General features: G+C 33.6%; 1 protein-coding gene across 1 annotated transcript in view; it reads right to left on the bottom strand.

Annotated features, from left to right (window-relative positions):
* Positions 1 to 17,329, bottom strand: part of LOC143912986 (zonadhesin-like) — a 29,332-nt gene extending 12,003 nt beyond the window's left edge. Inside the window, exons 1-11 of the mRNA XM_077432469.1 lie at positions 16,669 to 17,329; positions 15,717 to 15,926; positions 15,453 to 15,641; positions 12,446 to 12,631; positions 9,500 to 9,670; positions 9,198 to 9,416; positions 6,991 to 7,155; positions 6,607 to 6,795; positions 4,173 to 4,352; positions 2,200 to 2,385; positions 1,945 to 2,115 (exon numbers count right to left, since the gene is read on the bottom strand). Of these exons, the coding sequence (XP_077288595.1) occupies positions 1,945 to 2,115; positions 2,200 to 2,385; positions 4,173 to 4,352; positions 6,607 to 6,795; positions 6,991 to 7,155; positions 9,198 to 9,416; positions 9,500 to 9,670; positions 12,446 to 12,631; positions 15,453 to 15,641; positions 15,717 to 15,926; positions 16,669 to 16,738 (1,936 nt within the window). The 5' untranslated portion in view covers positions 16,739 to 17,329. The remainder of the gene's footprint in view (positions 1 to 1,944; positions 2,116 to 2,199; positions 2,386 to 4,172; positions 4,353 to 6,606; positions 6,796 to 6,990; positions 7,156 to 9,197; positions 9,417 to 9,499; positions 9,671 to 12,445; positions 12,632 to 15,452; positions 15,642 to 15,716; positions 15,927 to 16,668) is intronic.
* Between the last annotated feature and the right edge of the window lie 1,464 nt (positions 17,330 to 18,793).

Here is an 18,793-nt window from a genome sequence, read left to right as displayed (position 1 = left end):
ACGTTGTAACATAAACATATTTATTTATTTATTGAAAAATCAACAGACAACAGATGTAGAAATGCATAAAAATAAAGATATAAATGAACAAAATAGCCTTTGAGCCCAATTAGAGATTTTTAAAAATTACATAATATAATATAGGGGTTTGGTGCAAACGATCGAAAAGCGCCAGACATACTGAACCACAGATTAACTGGATGGCTGCTTTAAACCCAATTCTCGACTTCACGAATGAAAAATCGCACATCAGATGACGAGTAACCTTTCGATGTGCACAGATGCAATTATTAAAATTGAGTTGGATCTTTCTGGCGAGTTTAATAAGGGAAAATTCGGAACTAAAGTATCAGAAGCACAGAACGTATACAGGGTAGGTATTTATGTCGGGACTTCGGGTAGATTTCGCTTAGTGTAAGTGCGAACAGTGCGCACTCATAAGGTACACGTGTCGTTAATCTGTGGTTCAGTCGGTCTGGCGCTTTTCGATCGTTTGCACCGCATCGATAATATACACAAAGATAAACAAATGAAAAAGAAAATAATAAAAAATTAGGAATTGTGGTAAATAAAAAATGTGTATGTGACTATAAAGGACATATCATCATCATCATCATTACATTTCTATCACTATCAGGCATGCAATAACTATTGAACATTAGTTTGGTCTTATCTACGTTCATTTTTAATCCTACTTGTCTACTTTCCCTGTCCAGCTGTGTTAGTCTGTTAAGCAGGTCAGCTAAATCACGAGCTATTAAAACTATATTGTCTGCGAACCGAAGGTGACTCAAGAAGCGACCGTTGATGCTTACTCCGGCTGTGTCCGATTCCAAGTTCCTGAAAACTCCCTCAAACCCCGCATTGAATAACTTGGGCGAGATTGTACCTCCTTGTCTTACTCCTTTTCCTATGCTAAATCTTTCTGTACCTGAAAATTTAATATTTAACCGAAGCTGTGGCATTCTTATATATTGAAGCTAAAAGCTCCACATAGAGCGTTAAGTACTGCATTATGGCTAACTGTATCGAAGGCTTTCTTATAATCGACGAAACCTAGACACAATGGCCGTTGATATTCGTTGGCGCGCTCGATTTGTTCGCCAACTACTTGGAGGTGGTCCATTGTGCTGAAATTTGCCCTAAACCCTGCATGTTCTATAGGTTGGTTCTCGTCGAGGATATTCTTTCTGCGAGGAGCCTTTCTGTAATAACCTTCGTGAAGAGCTTGTAGACCGCTGAAAGTAAACTAATGGGTCGGTAGATATCGCTTTTATCACCTTTAAATGACATATATAGCCAGCAGTTTGGCTTAGTGATAGCGTATATATTTAGCATCACTGAGGTCATAGGTTCGTGTCCTCGCCACTGCTGGTTAGATTTAGGGGTTTTGTGACTCCAAATCGATCGTTTCTCTATCAGAGTTTGCCAATTTTATCTGATAATTGCTGAAACGGTTCCTGAAAATTGGTATTAAAAAATCTAATCCTGTTGTCACAAAAATCTGCCTGTGTATAATTTGTATTAATTATACACAGTAATCTGAAATCCATAGATGTCACTATGATTATTGTTTCTGATTAATTGTTATATTCTATATATTCTGATTGTATATGTATGTATTACTGTATTTCTGATTTCTGATTGTTTATGTATTTCATTAACGTACACCCGTCGCATTGGAGCAAATCTGTAATGGCGAGTGTGTATTGATTTGTGACAATAAAAATAAAATAAAATATATAGATATAAATATAACAAATATACAATACAATGCTATCAGTATTGTAAAAAAAGGGAGAAAGAACAGAATAATTATCTTTAATATCACAGTTTAAGCTTGTATGTATGAAGGTTCCATGAATTTCTAGAACATGATCAAGTAGAACAGTGCATGACTAAAAATAAAGTGATAGAATATTGCATGAAAAATATAATACGTACGAGCACATTCGGTGAGTCGAACACAGACTCCTTTATAGTCTCGAGCATAGCCTATATTGCAGAAGCAACCTTCTTTACCAGACCTTGAAGCTTCACACTTATCCTCCAATTTGGTACAGTTCAGATCGCACGGTCGGTTGAGATAGCTTTCGTTGATTCCCGGACAAGTGGCTAAGCATACATAAGTTACATAAGTCAGACGAATAAATTACAATAATGAAACATTATACAAATGATATTAAATAAAAAAATTACGGCAATTCTTAATCGGTATGCACTTTCCATCTTGCATAACGTATCCCGGCTTACAGATGCAAGCTTCGACTCCGTCACATTCAGAGGTGCAGAAGAACGGCTCGTCGTTGACAGTTGTGCAAGTTCTGCGATTGCATGGGTTTGCACATTTTGTTGTAAATGCATTGCCATCACCGCCGCATTTCACTATATACATCAATTCATACATTAATCTACATATTAAAGTATCTGCGGCGAAAAAGGTCCGCTTTTCAATTAAAATTTCGACAACTGTTAAGATTAATTGAAAAGAAATAGTATCATATTACAGTTTATTTTATTTTATCTATTAAAAAATCACAGATAAACAGTTTTTTAAAGCGGGCCTTATTTGCCGTAAGTACAGGGTTGCCAGACGTTCCTATAAGCGGGACTGTCCCGAGTTCAACAAACAAATCCCGAGTCCCGTATTGCCTCTGAAAATCCCGACTTAATAAAATTTGTATGTGTATAAAAATGTACGAAAATAGAAATGGTAAATTTCAAAAGTAACAAATTTCAATCCATTAAAGTATTGTCCTTAAACCAAACATGAAAATCGAATTTTCTTCAATTGCAGAATTGACAAAATTATTTAATATTATTTACAATGTTAACTTTCTATATGAAGATGTCTGTTTATTAAACAAATTTTTACTGAGGCAAACGAGAAAAAAAAATGAGAAATTCACAATATTTTTTAAAGATCACTCCGATTGCAATAATGTGTTTTAAATTGTAGCCCACGTCCTTTCAATTCTACATTCCATTGCAATTTTCGAAAGAATATTTAGTCTAATGAGTGCAACCTGGAGAAAAGAGAGAAACAGATTATTGTTAGAAACTGCAGAAGTTGAATTAATGCAATTGTAATGACTTGACAAAATTTTCATCAAGCAAAGCTGGCGAACATATTTTGAAACAAGTTAAAAGCTAAGAAAAAAGCTTTTAATAAAGGTTATGGCTATTTGCAGGTACTATATCTGCGAATTATTGGCTATTTGCAGGTACTATGTATATCTGCGACAGGCGCAGAGCCTTCTGTGTATGAGCGTGAACTTATAATCCGAATATAATTCCTTACATTTAATGTATGCTAGACTTGTTTAATCAATCGTTCATTATACATGAGGTAAATAAATTTCGCACGTTATTATAATAGATTTATATAATTTAGCTAGTTTGCAGCTTGTACTTGTATGTACATAGGTATTACACGTTGTATATGATAATAATTTTCTAACAATTAATAATATTAACTAATTTGGATTATATTTTTTACTCCACGTCGTTCGTAAGTTCGAACTAAATTTTAAGAGGTTTAAAAGAAAATTTTAACAGTAAACACGCTGACAGTGACAGTTCACGCGCATGCGCAGAAGGCTTTGCGCCTGTTGCAGAAATAGTACCTGCAAATAGCCAATAATTTACAGATATAGTACCTGCAAATAGCCAATAATTTGCAGATATAGTACCTGCAAATAGCCAGAACCTTTAATAAAACTGTTATGTTTGCATAATTTTTTGCATATAAACCAAAATATAATTCCTGTAATTGTATCCATTATATTTTAATAACTGCGATTTATGTGGATTATTAAGTGACTATTTTCATCTACATATACATACATATGTATACGTAGATGAAAATAGATATACATTATAATTTAATTAAAAATATTTTTTCCTTAATTTCTTCATTGATTCTTCAACTTCTATTTTTTTGATCGTTGGAAATAGTGAATGTCCCGATCTGTGAATTTGGAAATCTGGCAACCCTGCTTAAGTACCTTATACGAAAAAGTTTAAGCGCTAAATCTCTGTGGCACGGCCAAGTATTGTCTCAATGTTCATTGAAGAAGTCACCCCATCTCCCCCCCCCCTTGCATGTGCACAAATACGTGCACCAGGCCACTACTATGTGTATACATATTGTTGAATGAACTTTGTCTTACTGTCGCACAGTCCAGGAAGTGTGCATATTCCATTGGAGTCTCTGATCCAGCCCTCTTCGCAGACGCAGCCTGGTCTGCACTTATCTACACAACTCATTTTCTTGTTTGGTTCAGCGCACGTATCCTGGCATTTGTTCCTTCCACATTGGGAATAGACCTCTTGTTCGGGGCATTCTTTGTCTGCAATCATATGAAAATTACACACAACATTTTTTTAATTTGACTGATGCGATTGCTGAATTCACTTCATCGAAATCCATCATTGATTTGAACCGTTTTTATGGGGAAAATTTATCTGCTGGCAAAAAAAAAGTTTTGTTCTATAGCCGACGCCATTTTACAGCACTATTACCTACTTTTACAAAAAAGTTGGTTGGATCTTTTTGACATAACTACGACTTTGCATTTGTAAGTCAACGGGAATCAGAAAATGAACAAATAAGACACTCGACGAATTCGCTATCTGGATATACTGTATAAAATTTAAGAATGAACCCATAAATATATAATTGAAAAGGCAAATTCTAGAAATTAATTGTAATTGTAAACCACCATAGTCATAAAAAGTACAGATTTATAAACATTATTATTTGACAATGTAAAAAACAGACTTCTCTCATAATATATGTACCTATAAATTTATGTACATATGTACATACTATTGTACCTATAGATAAAATCAAACTGCATAGGAACATACATTTTTTCTTAATTTACTTATGGTTAACTTTAAGTAAAATCATTTAGAAATGACTCATCTCGATAGAAAAAATCAAATATGCGGTGCAAAAACTATCAAATATGTAAGAATTTATTTATTTTTATTTTAAATCAATATTGTGATTACTATTAAGCGCATTGTTGTACATATGTACGTTGTAATAACTATGTAAGTTTTGTATTATGATATCTAATTTTTCAAAATATTATATACTAATGTGAAAAACTGAAACTCAACTAAACTACATAGAATTTAAACGGAATCTTATGTATATTACAGTGAAATTGTTATTGCCAGTGAAATTATAATTTCACTGACTCAAGCAATAAGTACGGATGTAACAATAGAATTACAAGTTCACTTATTAATGTTAGTGAATTTGTAATTCGAACAGTAATGCACCATGCGATAGTGCACGTCGTACTACCAACTTAACTTAACCTAACCTAATCTTAAATAAATAAATAAATTGAATAAAAAAAAAATGATGTTATGAATATCGAGAGAAGCCGAGTGTAAGTAACCCAGATAAATTTTATAATAATAGAAGTGACTTTAGGCGTCATATTGTTGTCAAGTGAGGAATTTCCATGGACCTATTCAAATAATTTCAGCGACAGTTGTGTTTGATACTTGGTGCTCGACGTATGTCCGATAAAAACTTCTCTGTTTGTTTATATTAATCGCAAGATGAGCAAGTGCATCGTTAAAAATTGCATAATGCATTAAAAACACACAATAAACAACATGGGATACATTTTTTATAAGTAAATTGATCATTTAAATAACATATTATTCAATTAACATCGTAGTTTGACAGTTTTTCAATGTATCATGGCGATCGCCCGCATTCTACATAAAATTTCAAGGGTATCTATCACCAGAGAAATAAAATATTATTTTTAAATAGATGTAAAAAACATTTCTCTTGGTGGCGCCGAATACTCAGTTATATTAATAACTAATTACACTGTTCGACACGAAAAATGGTTCAGAGACGAGATATAACATTTCTTATAGATCTATGCCCAGTAAACACGAATCTGGTAATAAAAAGTGTTGATTGGCTCGAGATTCGGAGATATATGTGTTTTTCAAATCGCGCGATTTTTCTATATCTTGGTGTTGTTCAGTCGATTTCTCAAAATCTGTTAATTTCCTGTTCAAAATGAATATTGGAATCTATAGTCGGGTATTTTATCTTTCATTTGTAGTACTTTTCAGTTTTCAAATCTCTCTAAGTAGTCGTCCAGTTCAAATCAAAAGTCAAAATTACGAAATTTCACTTGGGATTCTCCGAATCTCGAACCAATCAACACTTTTTATTACTAGATTCGTGTTCACTGGGCATAGATCTATAAGAAAAGTTATATCTCGTCTCTGAACCAAAAAAAAAAGTCGTCATTTGTCGAACAGTGTTATTTAAGTTTAATTAAGATAAACATCGTTCATTTTATATTGTACATAAACTTGAGAAAAGAAACGGATTGACTTAAAATTGTAAATAAATCTATATCAAAATAAGAAAAACATTTCTGTAGTGAATATGTGATGACCCTGTTTATATTCCGTGCGTTGTAGCGTATATGTATATGTGCAGTTATGGAGATGGCACGCTTGTTATATTGACACAGGCAATTTATTGATCTTAAAGGCACTTCTATTATTATAACATTTCTCTGTAAGTAACCACTGGTAAAACATAATACATACTGCAATCTTCAGGTAATACACAGCGTCCTCCATAATTCCTCACGAGGCCTTCTTTACACATGCATACTCCAACATCAGTTGCATTTGGAGTGCAACTCCATTTTGGATCATTGATATTCTCGCAAGTTCTAGCACAAGAGTCTCCGGCGGGGTTGAAATACTTGTCCAAGTCGCCATTGCATGGTGGATCTGAAGGTAGATCAAACAGCTTTAATTAAGTTTAATTTAATATATTATATACTGTTTTCACCCCACATAAGGCATATCTTTGCATAGTTTTCATATACAGAAAAAAATATAAATATACATACATTGCATTTGTAAACAATAGTTGTGAATATCTTATATTGAATATATGCTTTCGTGAAATAAAATAAATTTTACCGCATTGGGTGGATGGGACGCATACTCCAGCAGAGTTTCTCAGAAGTCCAGCTTCACAAGCACACCCAGGCTTACATACGCAATTGGGATCCACTTCTGTGACTGAACACGACTTGGCACAATTGGCACAATCGCAGTGCATCTCGTGAGTTGGACACATTATATCTGAAATCACAATAGATTCGATGATGTGAAAGCGTCATATTTCCGATGCACTTTAGGGCGAAAACACACACAGCGGGACTTGGTACGTGGTTTTTTTAGATACTTTTAAACGTGCAAAAAAATTGGCATCCCTTGAATACATTCATGGGATGTCCAGTACACAGCGTCCCAAAAAAAAGACCCCCTGGGCGTGTTCGGTAAAATTGTATTCTCGTATTTATCCTTGCTTGACAGTGATCGATAACGGTTTTAAGAAATGTAGGAGAACTTGTTGACGTTCCACATACCACATCCCGCGCTGTGTGTTTTCGCCCTAATTCAATTTTGTAAATGTGTGGACACCACTAGACAGGAAAAATAATACAGTTAATATATGTCATTTCATTTGGGAAGGTCCACCCCCCACTCCACGGAAAAGATGCGCACGCTAGTATTGTGTACTGACTGTTGCTATTGCGCATCTTTTCCGATTAGTGGGGCTGGGCCTTCGTAAATGTAACGACTTGGCAGGGCCTCACCTACCATATGTACAAATGTGTGCAACGCGCAGAGGCGGCCGAAATATAAGGGCGGCCGAAAGAAGAGAGAATCGAAAAAAATATATTCCTTAAAAAATAAGAAACAAAACATCGTACTTTTTAAAATACATTTAGGTTGTCTTGTTGTATACTTATGGATTACTGTTGCAAGCCACAACTTGTAACACCCAAACTATAATTCTAGAGCTAGTATAGAGCTAGGTTTTTAATGTTATATTATCTTTGCGACTGCCAGATGTATTTCTTCAAGGATGTTGTGTATTATTTGTTCATCGAAAGAAGAACGTCCTAGATGTGGAATTGGGGGTTAAAACACTATATTTTAATGAATTAACTTAATCTCTCTTGTCGACTGGTCCTGTTCAGGACTAAACGTTTTGGTTTTCAGTCTGTTTTTCTAGTTAATTTTTATCGTGATTAAAATTTTCAACACTATACCCCGAATTAATATGATTTGGAGGGCTCGGGGCATGATAGTGTCAAATGAATATACCATCTTATGTAAAATGATTAATTTACATATGTAGATGCAAAATTTCATTATAAAGAAATTATAAGAAAATATTCAGGAAAATTTGGACCAAAATGATGGTTGAAACTATCTTGCCCCGAGCCCTTCATTTATACAAATGCTGCTAAAATTGCTGAGACTGGGCTCTGAAATTATATACTTATTATTAAAGGGCGGACCGGAAGCGTGCTTTTTCCAGGAATCAGGGCGTTTTGGGTCTATTTACAAAGCTAGAGTGCAAAAAAAAAGGTTTTTCATAAAATTGAACAAAGCACAGCGAACAATTAACAATGAACGGCACGCTTCCGGTCCTACCTCTACTTATTATATATACAAAATCACTGAGGGACTCACACACCCACAGAATAACGTCTTTATATATACTACATAGTAATTATTTAGCAGCTTACAACGGTTTAAAATAAAACAGGGAGTACCAAATAAATAAGGGAAAATATGTAGACGAACCAAACAAATATGTCTATGTACATGCGTTCAATCTACTATATTTTTTTGCAAATATGGCATACACCGTTATCGATCACTGTCAAGCAATGGTCCGAAGGATAGAATTGGTATACATATATCACCGTCAAGCAAGTATAAACAATACTATATAATTTCAACGAGACCGCTCCAATAAATAGACGGTCCCATATACATATATACCACACGTTACTGCGTATATGACCGCCGTCTAACATTTTTTTTCTGTATATTTAAAACTATCTAAAAAAAATATCCCACGTATAACATCCCGCATCCCGCATCCCGCGCTGTGTATTCCCGCCCTAAGAGTCTTAAAAGTCCAACTAGACTCAATATTGAGGTAAAGTGTTGTCATTTAGTAGTAAATTCATTGATCTTTGTCGATAGACTCGATCTTGGCAACCTTCACTATGTGTAAAAAGCAAAAATGAAGTGGTTTGAAGGAAAATAGTGTGTCGCAGGTGGGATTTTTTTTTCTGATAAAAATATCCATTATGAATTACCATTTGTACGCAGAGTTGACCTGGGCAAAAGGTTGCATTCCTCAGGTGCAATACATTTTCCTTTAGAGTTCAACACGAATCCTTCTCTGCACACGCAGCCTCCTTGACGTCTACATCCTCGGATACAGTTTGGGTCGCCGTCTTTATACTCGCAGGTTTTGGGACAGTGAGCATCGCACTGGTCGAATATGGCATTCGGATCACCGTTACATTCTTTTTCTGGATAAAATTAGAACATTAATATAAACACAACAGTCGAATTATTAAATTTAATTATCTACAATATTTTTTTAAATCATTACGGGCACATTTGTCGAGTCGCACGCACACTCCTCTGTGATCTCGGGCGAAACCCAAGTTGCAAAAGCATCCGAGTGTGCAAGAATCTTTAGAATCGCACTTTTCAGTCAAATTGCCACAGTCGAGGTCACATGGCCGAGACAAATAGCTTTCGTTAGGCCCAGGACAAATTGCTGTAATTATACAATGTACATATTATGTTAATTATGTATTATTTCAGTAACCGGGCTTGCTTGGGAAGCTATCTAATGTTTGTTTTATCAAAATTTGTAAATGTTGGACATCCGATGTAGGATGACACTTAGGTAAAACGCACTGCTGTCCCTTTCACCCCATTTCGACCAATAGCATTTCGCGCGTACAATGTTCTACTCAGGGATGTAGCCGGAACTCTGAATTTACTAATTTTTATCCCCCACACAAATTATTTTTGTTGAATTTTTGTATTAGCTAATTATTTCGTTGAATTATTATAATAACTTTCAAATTGAAACATTCAAATTCATATTTTGTATTATGTACAATAAGCAAAAAAGGCTAAAAAAATGTTTTTTCCAAATATCTTAGGAAATCAAACTGCATCATCAAATTACTTCATTTCTACCGACTGTCTTTTTACTTTATATATGTACGTAGTAACAATAGATGAAGTTTTGTGATCATGCAAAAACTCAGTACATCATTGGTTCTACTGTCGGTATTTGAGGCCAAAATTTTGCCCATAATTTCGATTTATAAAACTAACGGAGCGCGTTCCGGCTTAGAAAAAAAGTGGCGGAACGTCGCTTCAATCCCATTACACCAAAGTATCGTAACTTGTGCACCGCGGTAATATGTGTTCTCCGAACAGCACTTCGGCCTAATGCGTGCGAGTGAGATTGCGTGTGAGGGAGAAAACCGATGTTAGTTAGTGTTTTGTCCCTACGCATATACGGAATAACTAGCGACTGCCAATGAAGTACATATGTACATATGTACGTAGCTGACAAATTCTACGAGTCGTAAACAATGTGTACCGTGAATATCCAAAGGTTACGATGCTCTGCTTTACACCACTGGCTCTACTGTCTGCTATTGGTTGACAGGTGGTGAAAGAGATAGCATGTACGTTTTTCCAAAGTCTCTTCCTACAGCGGACCAAATATAGAACCCCCCCCCCCTTTCTCCCCAAGTAGAAATATTTATTTTTGTGTGAAATTATCATGAAACTTTTCTAAGCTTTATATTATATTTATATATTATATTTTGTATTTATATTATATATTATAATATTTTATCGAAAAACTAAGACCATTGTGACATTACAGGTCACTGTATTAAGTCGCAATATTCAAATAATAAAATACATATGTACATATACAAGGAAAAACAAATGAATAATACTTGTTAAAAAAAGGATATTAACAATAATATACATAAGTACATATAATTTAACAAATGAATGCAAAAATAAATATAAAAATGTAGGACTATTTTAATAGCAACAATATTTTACAATCCATGCATTTCCATTCATAATGATGAGTGCAGACAAATGAAACCATACCATTTGTCAACTTATGCATAATTAGAGGTATAAAAATGCATAATTAAGTTAAAACATTAAAAAATTTTGAACTAACTTATTTCAGCCCCTGTTACTTAGCTCCTGATTAAACATTCTTAATATATTTTTTATATATACATAAAAATTAACAGCCAGAGACATGTAATATTAATAAAAGTGGCTTTAGGTGTTATATTCTTGTCAAGTGACGGTTGTCCACAGACAATCCTAAATAACTTTAGCATCAGTCGTATTTGACGCTTGGTGCTCGACTTACATACATATGTATGTCTGTTAAAAACTTTATATTACTCGCAAGATGGGCAAGTGTATTCAAAAACACACAATAAAGAACATGGGATAGATTTTTATAAGTAAATTGATCATTTAAGTAACATATTATTCAATTAGCATCGTAGTTTGACATTTTTTAAAAGTGTCATGGACTCATGGCGTCAGCTAGCATTCGGCAAACAGATTCAGGGGTGGCACCAGATAAATGTAAAAAATATTTTTAAATGAATGTAAAAACATTTTTATTGGTGGCGCCGAATAATCAATTATATTAATAACCAATTATTTAAGTTTAATTAATATAAACAGCGTTAATTTTATATGATACATATTTTTGTTGAAACTATACATTACACGTTAATTTAAGAGTTCCCAAGGACAGACAAATACATACATATTCCTTAATAAATAAATAAATACATTGTAAATAAATCTTAATCAAAATAAAACACGTATATTTAATTATCAAAAGGAATTCTGTAGTAATATCTGATGACCCTGATTCAATATTGCGTAGTTACGGAAACGGACGCTTGTTATTGAAACAAAAAATGTGTTCGAAAGGGCGATTCTATTATTATAACTAAAGGGCGGATAGGGAGCGTGCTTTTTCCAGGAATCGAGGCGTTTTGGGTCTATTGACAAAGCTAGAGTGCAAAAAAAAAGGTTCGGCGAACCTTTAACAAAGCACGGCGAACAATTTATAATGAACGGCACGCTTTGGGTCGCTCACTAATTATAACATTTCTCTGTTAACAGCACATAAAATGTCATGTACATACATATGTACTTGAAATCATTATTTTAATTAAATATACTGACTCGTCCCCATATTTCTGATAGAGAAAGAATCAAACAGCCCATGTTTTTCTCTGGATCATACATATGTAGATATGTGTTAGAAGTTATATAGAAGATATGTGTTAATAAATACATATATATATATATATATATATATATATATATATATATATATATATATATATATATATATATATATATATATATATATATATATATATATATATATATATATATATATATATAGATTGTAATCGATTAAATATTGTGTATTAGTCGTTTGGTTGCATTTAAACAATTTACTCACGACACTCTGATATCGGTGTGCATTTTCCATCGTGCATAACGTAGCCTGATTTGCAAATGCACTCCTCGATGCCAGTGCATTCAGTCGAGCAGAAGAAAGGTTCGTCATTAAGAGTGGCACAAGTTCTTCGACTGCAATCATTTGCGCATAGTGTTTTTACAGCATTCACATCTCCACCACACGATACTGAATAAGAAGTAAAAATTATTATATTGACATCAAAAGGTGATAGTTTTTCACAGACTTATGCATACTAAAATTTTATTTAAAGTTCATTTGCTTACATACATATTGATTCGTTTGATTGGTACCTTAATTAAATATAAACCAATTCAATTGAATGATTGGAAGTGGCGTAGCGTGAATTCCTGGTGCCCCCCCCGCAAAATATTTTAAGGCGCCCCATATATTCATATTATTGACTTACAGCAAAATAACTTTCCAAATTAATAATTTATACCTTTTTTACATTTAGATATATGTACCTATATATCGAAATGAATTAATAGTTTAATCTGGACGACCAACAAGCAGTGCACAATCTGTTTAAAGTAAATTTTCCTTAAAAACTTCCCACCTGTTAATGGTGACAGCGAAAAATTTATAAATTTTATTGGTTTTAATCATATACACATTGAAAAAATATATACAAGAATAAGTGAATTCTCAGCAAATAGGTTGAAGTGGCACTGACGTTCAAAAGATGGAAAAAGACGGCAGTCTTCTAGCCCTATTGGCATAGATCAATTACACAATGAGGATGAATTCAAAATTTGTATAATAATGTATGTACATACATATAGTACAAATAGGTTGAAAAATAAGAGAAGTTTTTAAAAAAGTTATTTCAAAAAAATTACCGAAAGAAATTAAAAAATCAGTGAAAAAGGCGCGCTTTGTGGCGCCCCCCAGGTCTCGGCGCCCCCCCGCATTGCGGGCGCGATAGCTACGCCACTAATTATTGGTAAAAAATTTGCGTCAATGTAAAAATGATAGTTTGTTTCATACGTGATAATTGATCAATAATAAAACAGAATATCAAAAATGGAGAGTAAGTATGCATATGAAACATTAACTTTTTTTCTATCATTTACAAAGATATCATCTTCTACAGCCGTTCATCATCCACTGCTGGATGAAGGCCACTGTGGAACGTCTCTGTTTTGCGCAACTCTCATCCATCTCACTCCACACACATTTTCCTAATTTCGTCCACTCATCTTCCCTGCGGTCTTCCTTTTACACTTTTGAATTCTCTCGGGTACCATTTCCCTTTTGAATTTACCTTTTACCCTTTTGCATTCTTTCATCCATCTTTCTAGCCACGTAGCCCACCCATTGACATTTAAATCTCTTCATTCTATCCACTATGTATATCCAAAACCAACCGTTCGAATATTAACGGGCACAATGCTAGTTCAAAATAATATAAATTGTCATTTTTGGGATTTATTTGTGTATTTGCTCATATTACTATTGTAACGTATACTAAACAGAGCCGCCGAGTAATTGCGATCGGATTAGACCGGGTAGCGTCCTGAGAGACCGTGTGACCGGGGTAAGTGGTTTTAAGGATTAGCGACAAGCTAAGTGCATGAAACAATGATTGCACTTCTCATACCGTGGGAATACATATCCGAATACGTGACTATACAGTAGGTAAACAGATTAGACGTCCTGAGAGATCTACCCCTTATAAGGCGGTACGTAGGCGATATCATGTCATTCTGGACGGAGCACTGGCAATACGTATATCTCCTGAATCATCAATAAATGCTGTGAAACGACTGTTGGCCTTTTACTTGGATCCTCCACCCACCCCTACGCAACACTATCTATTATTTTTATTTTATATTATTATTTATTTGTTATATTATCTTTTAAGTAATGGCATTGTTTTTATTTTGAAAATTATGTCCAATAGAAATACATTGTAAATGCCAAAATTGATCATTCTATTCACCAGAATAAAACATAATAGTGCTAAAATTGGAAAAAAAATAGATTCTACAAATAAATTGATAAAATAAAAAAATGATGACATCATATCATCATCATCATCATATGTAGTCATTCACCATCTACTATTGGATGAAAGCCTCTCCAACACGCTTCCACTCTTTTCTGTTTTGCGCAATTCTCATCCAGTTCATCCCACACATTTTCCTAATTTTGTATACAAATTTTCCCTGCGGTGTAACTTTTACCCTTTTGCATTATATCTCGGGTATCATTCTAGCTCTACTTTAGTCCACTTCTAGCCACGTGGCCCTCCCATTGCCATTTTAATAATTTCACTCTATCCATTATATCCACAACTTATGTCATACTTCTCACCCACGTACTCCGTTTACTGTCTTTCCTCGTTATGAGAAGCATACAACGTTCCAATACTTCTTTGAGTACATTGAACTTGATGTTCAATGTCCAAGTTTCAAATCCATACGTCATCACTGACAAAACACATTGATCGAAGATCTTTTACTTCAGGCAAAGTGGTATGTTTATATCTTCTACAAAGATATAAACATGGAATGATAAAGTAACTTATAGATATCAATTTCTTCTAATTTTACAACCTCACTTTAAAAATATAGTAACATATACAGATAAAGTACTACACAAAGATCGACCAAACAGTTTTCCTTCTCCCCTGTATAAAATGTTATGTGAATTTATGAAGTTTATAAATTTATGTAACGATATGCGAAAATTCTGTTTCGGTAATTAACAAACCAAATAGAAATCGACATGCTATTTTATATGTAAGTAGCGCTAATTTTTTCGGCGTGGAATTTTTATACAGCACTTGTTTCAACACGTTGAGACAAATTCAATATTTTTTTATTGATATCGTGCAATTAGTCTTAATCAAATTAATATTATTGATCACTAGAACAATTTCTTTGTATATATTATATTTGTTTCTCATACAATAAAAGCATGTCCTGCAAAACACATGGTTAGATCCATACCAGTCGTACAAACAAATGTATGAGACACTCACCTCCACAGTTTTCAACGGGGATACAAATACCATTATCGTCTCGGACATAGGCTAAAACACAAACGCATCCAGATATGCATGTTCCAGTTGAAGCTGAGCAGGTCGTCATCTTTTCAGGTGCTTTACATGTATTTTGAAATTCATTTCTGCCACATCTCGAATAGGCTTCGCCTTCGGGACATTCACGAGCTACGGATGATTTAAACATAGATAGTATAGGATTTAAATATACGACATTTTTATATTTGATCATATTATACTCACCGCAATCTTCTGGTAATACGCAGATCCAACCATAGTTTCTCACCAGACCCTTGGCACATCTGCAGCCACCACCTTCGATGCATTTAGGTGTGCAGTTCCAGCTGGGATCGTTTATGTTATCACATGAACGTTCACATCCCGAGCCACATGGATCGAATACTTGATCCAAATCACCATTGCAAGGGGGCTCGTAATGCGGTGAAGCAATGGCTGTAATGAAAGAATATAGTAACTAAACAAAGACTATAGTTTACTGAAGTGCATATGAAAATGATTGAAAAAAATTGTACACTTTAAGCTATATACATATATTGTTAATCTAATATACAATTTCGAAAGAGACTGTAAGTAAGTTTTGTTTCGTAAAATTCGTGACGTTATCGAAAAAATTGAATTTTCTATTAAGACGAATATATGAATCTAATATATAATTTCCTTTTTCAGTTCCGGATCCGGATTCCTGTTTCAGTTCAGGTTTTGGATTTCTGTTTCAGTTCCTGATTCAAATAGCGTTAGATTTATGATACCATTTTTTATGGTTAAAACTTGTTACTACTGCATGTACAAAGATATATTAATATATTTTGGAATATATATTAATATATCTTCGGAAAATAAATAGAAAACCTTTTAAATAAAAATTTTGTTTAAAGCGTTAATTATTTGATGCACTTTCTCTTGAACCGAAGCAGATTCCATTACCGACAGCTTTTTTTAATGCTGAAACTTGTTTTCACACTTTTGACACCCTGTTTAAGGTATTTCTGATACCAGAAAAGGCGTTATATTTATGATACCATTTTTTATGGGTTAAAACTTGTCACTACTGCATGTAAAAGATCTTGGTTAGGAAAATTTCAGCAAGTTTATCATCCGATTGGATTCTATCAATTATGTTTTAGATATAGATTTTCGAAAGACATAAATACAGTGTATTTAAATAGATTTTTACCTGCTACTGTAACGACCAAAAAGGCTACAATCACCCCGGTGAGTATTTGAGACGTTTTAGATTTCGTCATGTTGCCGTTGTAGCGACGCACATGAAACGAAAGTGGAACAATATCTGAAAAGAATTTTCAGTTGGTGGTTCAGTCGGTATGCATTGACGCAAAAGGTAATTTGTCATCAATTCTGCGATCAAACAATCGATATGATTGATGTTCCGTTTTTGCACAAGAACACCTGTGTTTGATTAATTTTAAAACTTTTTTTATGTCTGTAAAAAAAGCATTTTAAATTTCGAAATTGCTTTTGTTTTGATAATTCTGACGAAATATTCACAAAATCTTCCTAATAAATTTTCATTAACCAAATAGCTGCAAACATGAAAATTTTAAAAATATGTTTTATTTTTAAATATGGGATCGTAAAAATATGTCCATGCACATATGTTTACTACATACATATACCGTCTAATTATTTTATTTTCATTTATCTTATGGTGCGTACGCACCAAGCCAACGAATGGCCCACAGGCCAAGTTTTAAAACCAGTAGCGTACAAAATATCGCAATAAAAATTAAATTAAAAAATTGAAATTAAATATCAAAATTTTAACTATTATTATGATATTAAAATTAAATTCAAATATCAAAATAAAATTATAATCATTATATTAAAATAAAAATAAAATATTGAAAGTTAAAACAGAACATGCATACACAATTTAAATAAATTTTCGAGATTGAGCTAAAATTATCATTGAGCTCATCAACAATCACATACAGGTAGTGGATATCGTGACGACTTTTAAGAATTAATAACAAGATTTTTTTTCGCTCGTAAACAGAGAAATTGCAATATTTCTCTGGTTGTAAATGCGTATCGTCATAATTCAAAACATCAACGATGATCTCATTTTAGCTCAATCTCGCTCTTTAGCTTTACTTTGATATTTAATTTCAATTTTTTAATTTAATTTTTATTTCGATATTTTGTCCGCTACTGGTTATAAAAGTTGGCCTGTGGGCCGTTCGTTGGCTTGGTGCGTACGCACCATTATAGAATTTCAAACCCATTTAATTTATTCATATTGTATTAACTATGCGGAAAATTTTGATGTTATTATTATATTACTAGTGTTGTGCCCGTTGATTTCCACGGGTGCCTTTGGGAAGAAATTAATACACGAATTAAAATAAAGTTATATGTGATGTATAAATATAGTGTAAGGTAATTTGTAAATCGCTCCCCGTTCGCCCGCGTCAAAATAATGGATGAGTGTGTGTGTGTGTGTCTTCGTGGATGTACGCTTCCGCGAAGCACATCCAACGCTGACGCCACCCGTTCCAACTTGCTCAATATCAGGAAAATTTGTCCACCCCCCCCCCCTCCATACTTCCCCGCGTCTTCTCGTCACGATCGGTCGTCACGCCACATCCCTATGCATAACGTATACTCCTAGTATTTTAAAATTTGTTTTTTTAAATCTCCATACTTGTCGATGCATCCGCCACATACATACACACTTACATCGCGTCCTTTTTTATATACATATATAATATATGGTTCGGTGATTATTCCGCACAAAATGATATCGCGCACGTCACTAAAATCTCGATCGGGGAATATCGGGCGCCCGAAAATTCCATCTATCGAGATTTACCCACGTGATATATCATACTAACGAGAACTCGAGTGCCAGATAATCCGTAATCGTCTATTATGCAAATCTACAGTCAATCAAATTTGGTACATTCTCACAGTGCTCTGGCATTCATCGTATATGGTTTTTAGAATACAAAATGTTCTAATTTTTACTTTTTTCTTCCAACTTACATTCACTTGAGTAATAACGAGCGATTCGATGAGCTCGTTATATACTACATATTTCAATTTAATTTTGAATATTATTGTAGTCATCCATGAAGATTTAAATATGTACATACATATTTAAAAGCTAATTTTGATCTCAATATAAAATATGTATATACATTTACATATATAAATATTAATTTACATCGTTAAATGGTGAATTTAGTACGCATTAATAAAAATAATCATTTTACGTGATTAGAAAAATAATAAGACGTTTTTTACAAATGTTTTTTACAAGTGTTTGTATTCACCAACTG

This window comes from Arctopsyche grandis, chromosome 6 (genome assembly GCF_051622035.1).
Source record: "Arctopsyche grandis isolate Sample6627 chromosome 6, ASM5162203v2, whole genome shotgun sequence".
NCBI classification, from domain to species: Eukaryota; Metazoa; Arthropoda; class Insecta; order Trichoptera; family Hydropsychidae; genus Arctopsyche; species Arctopsyche grandis.
This window is presented reverse-complemented; position numbering and strand designations above follow the sequence as displayed.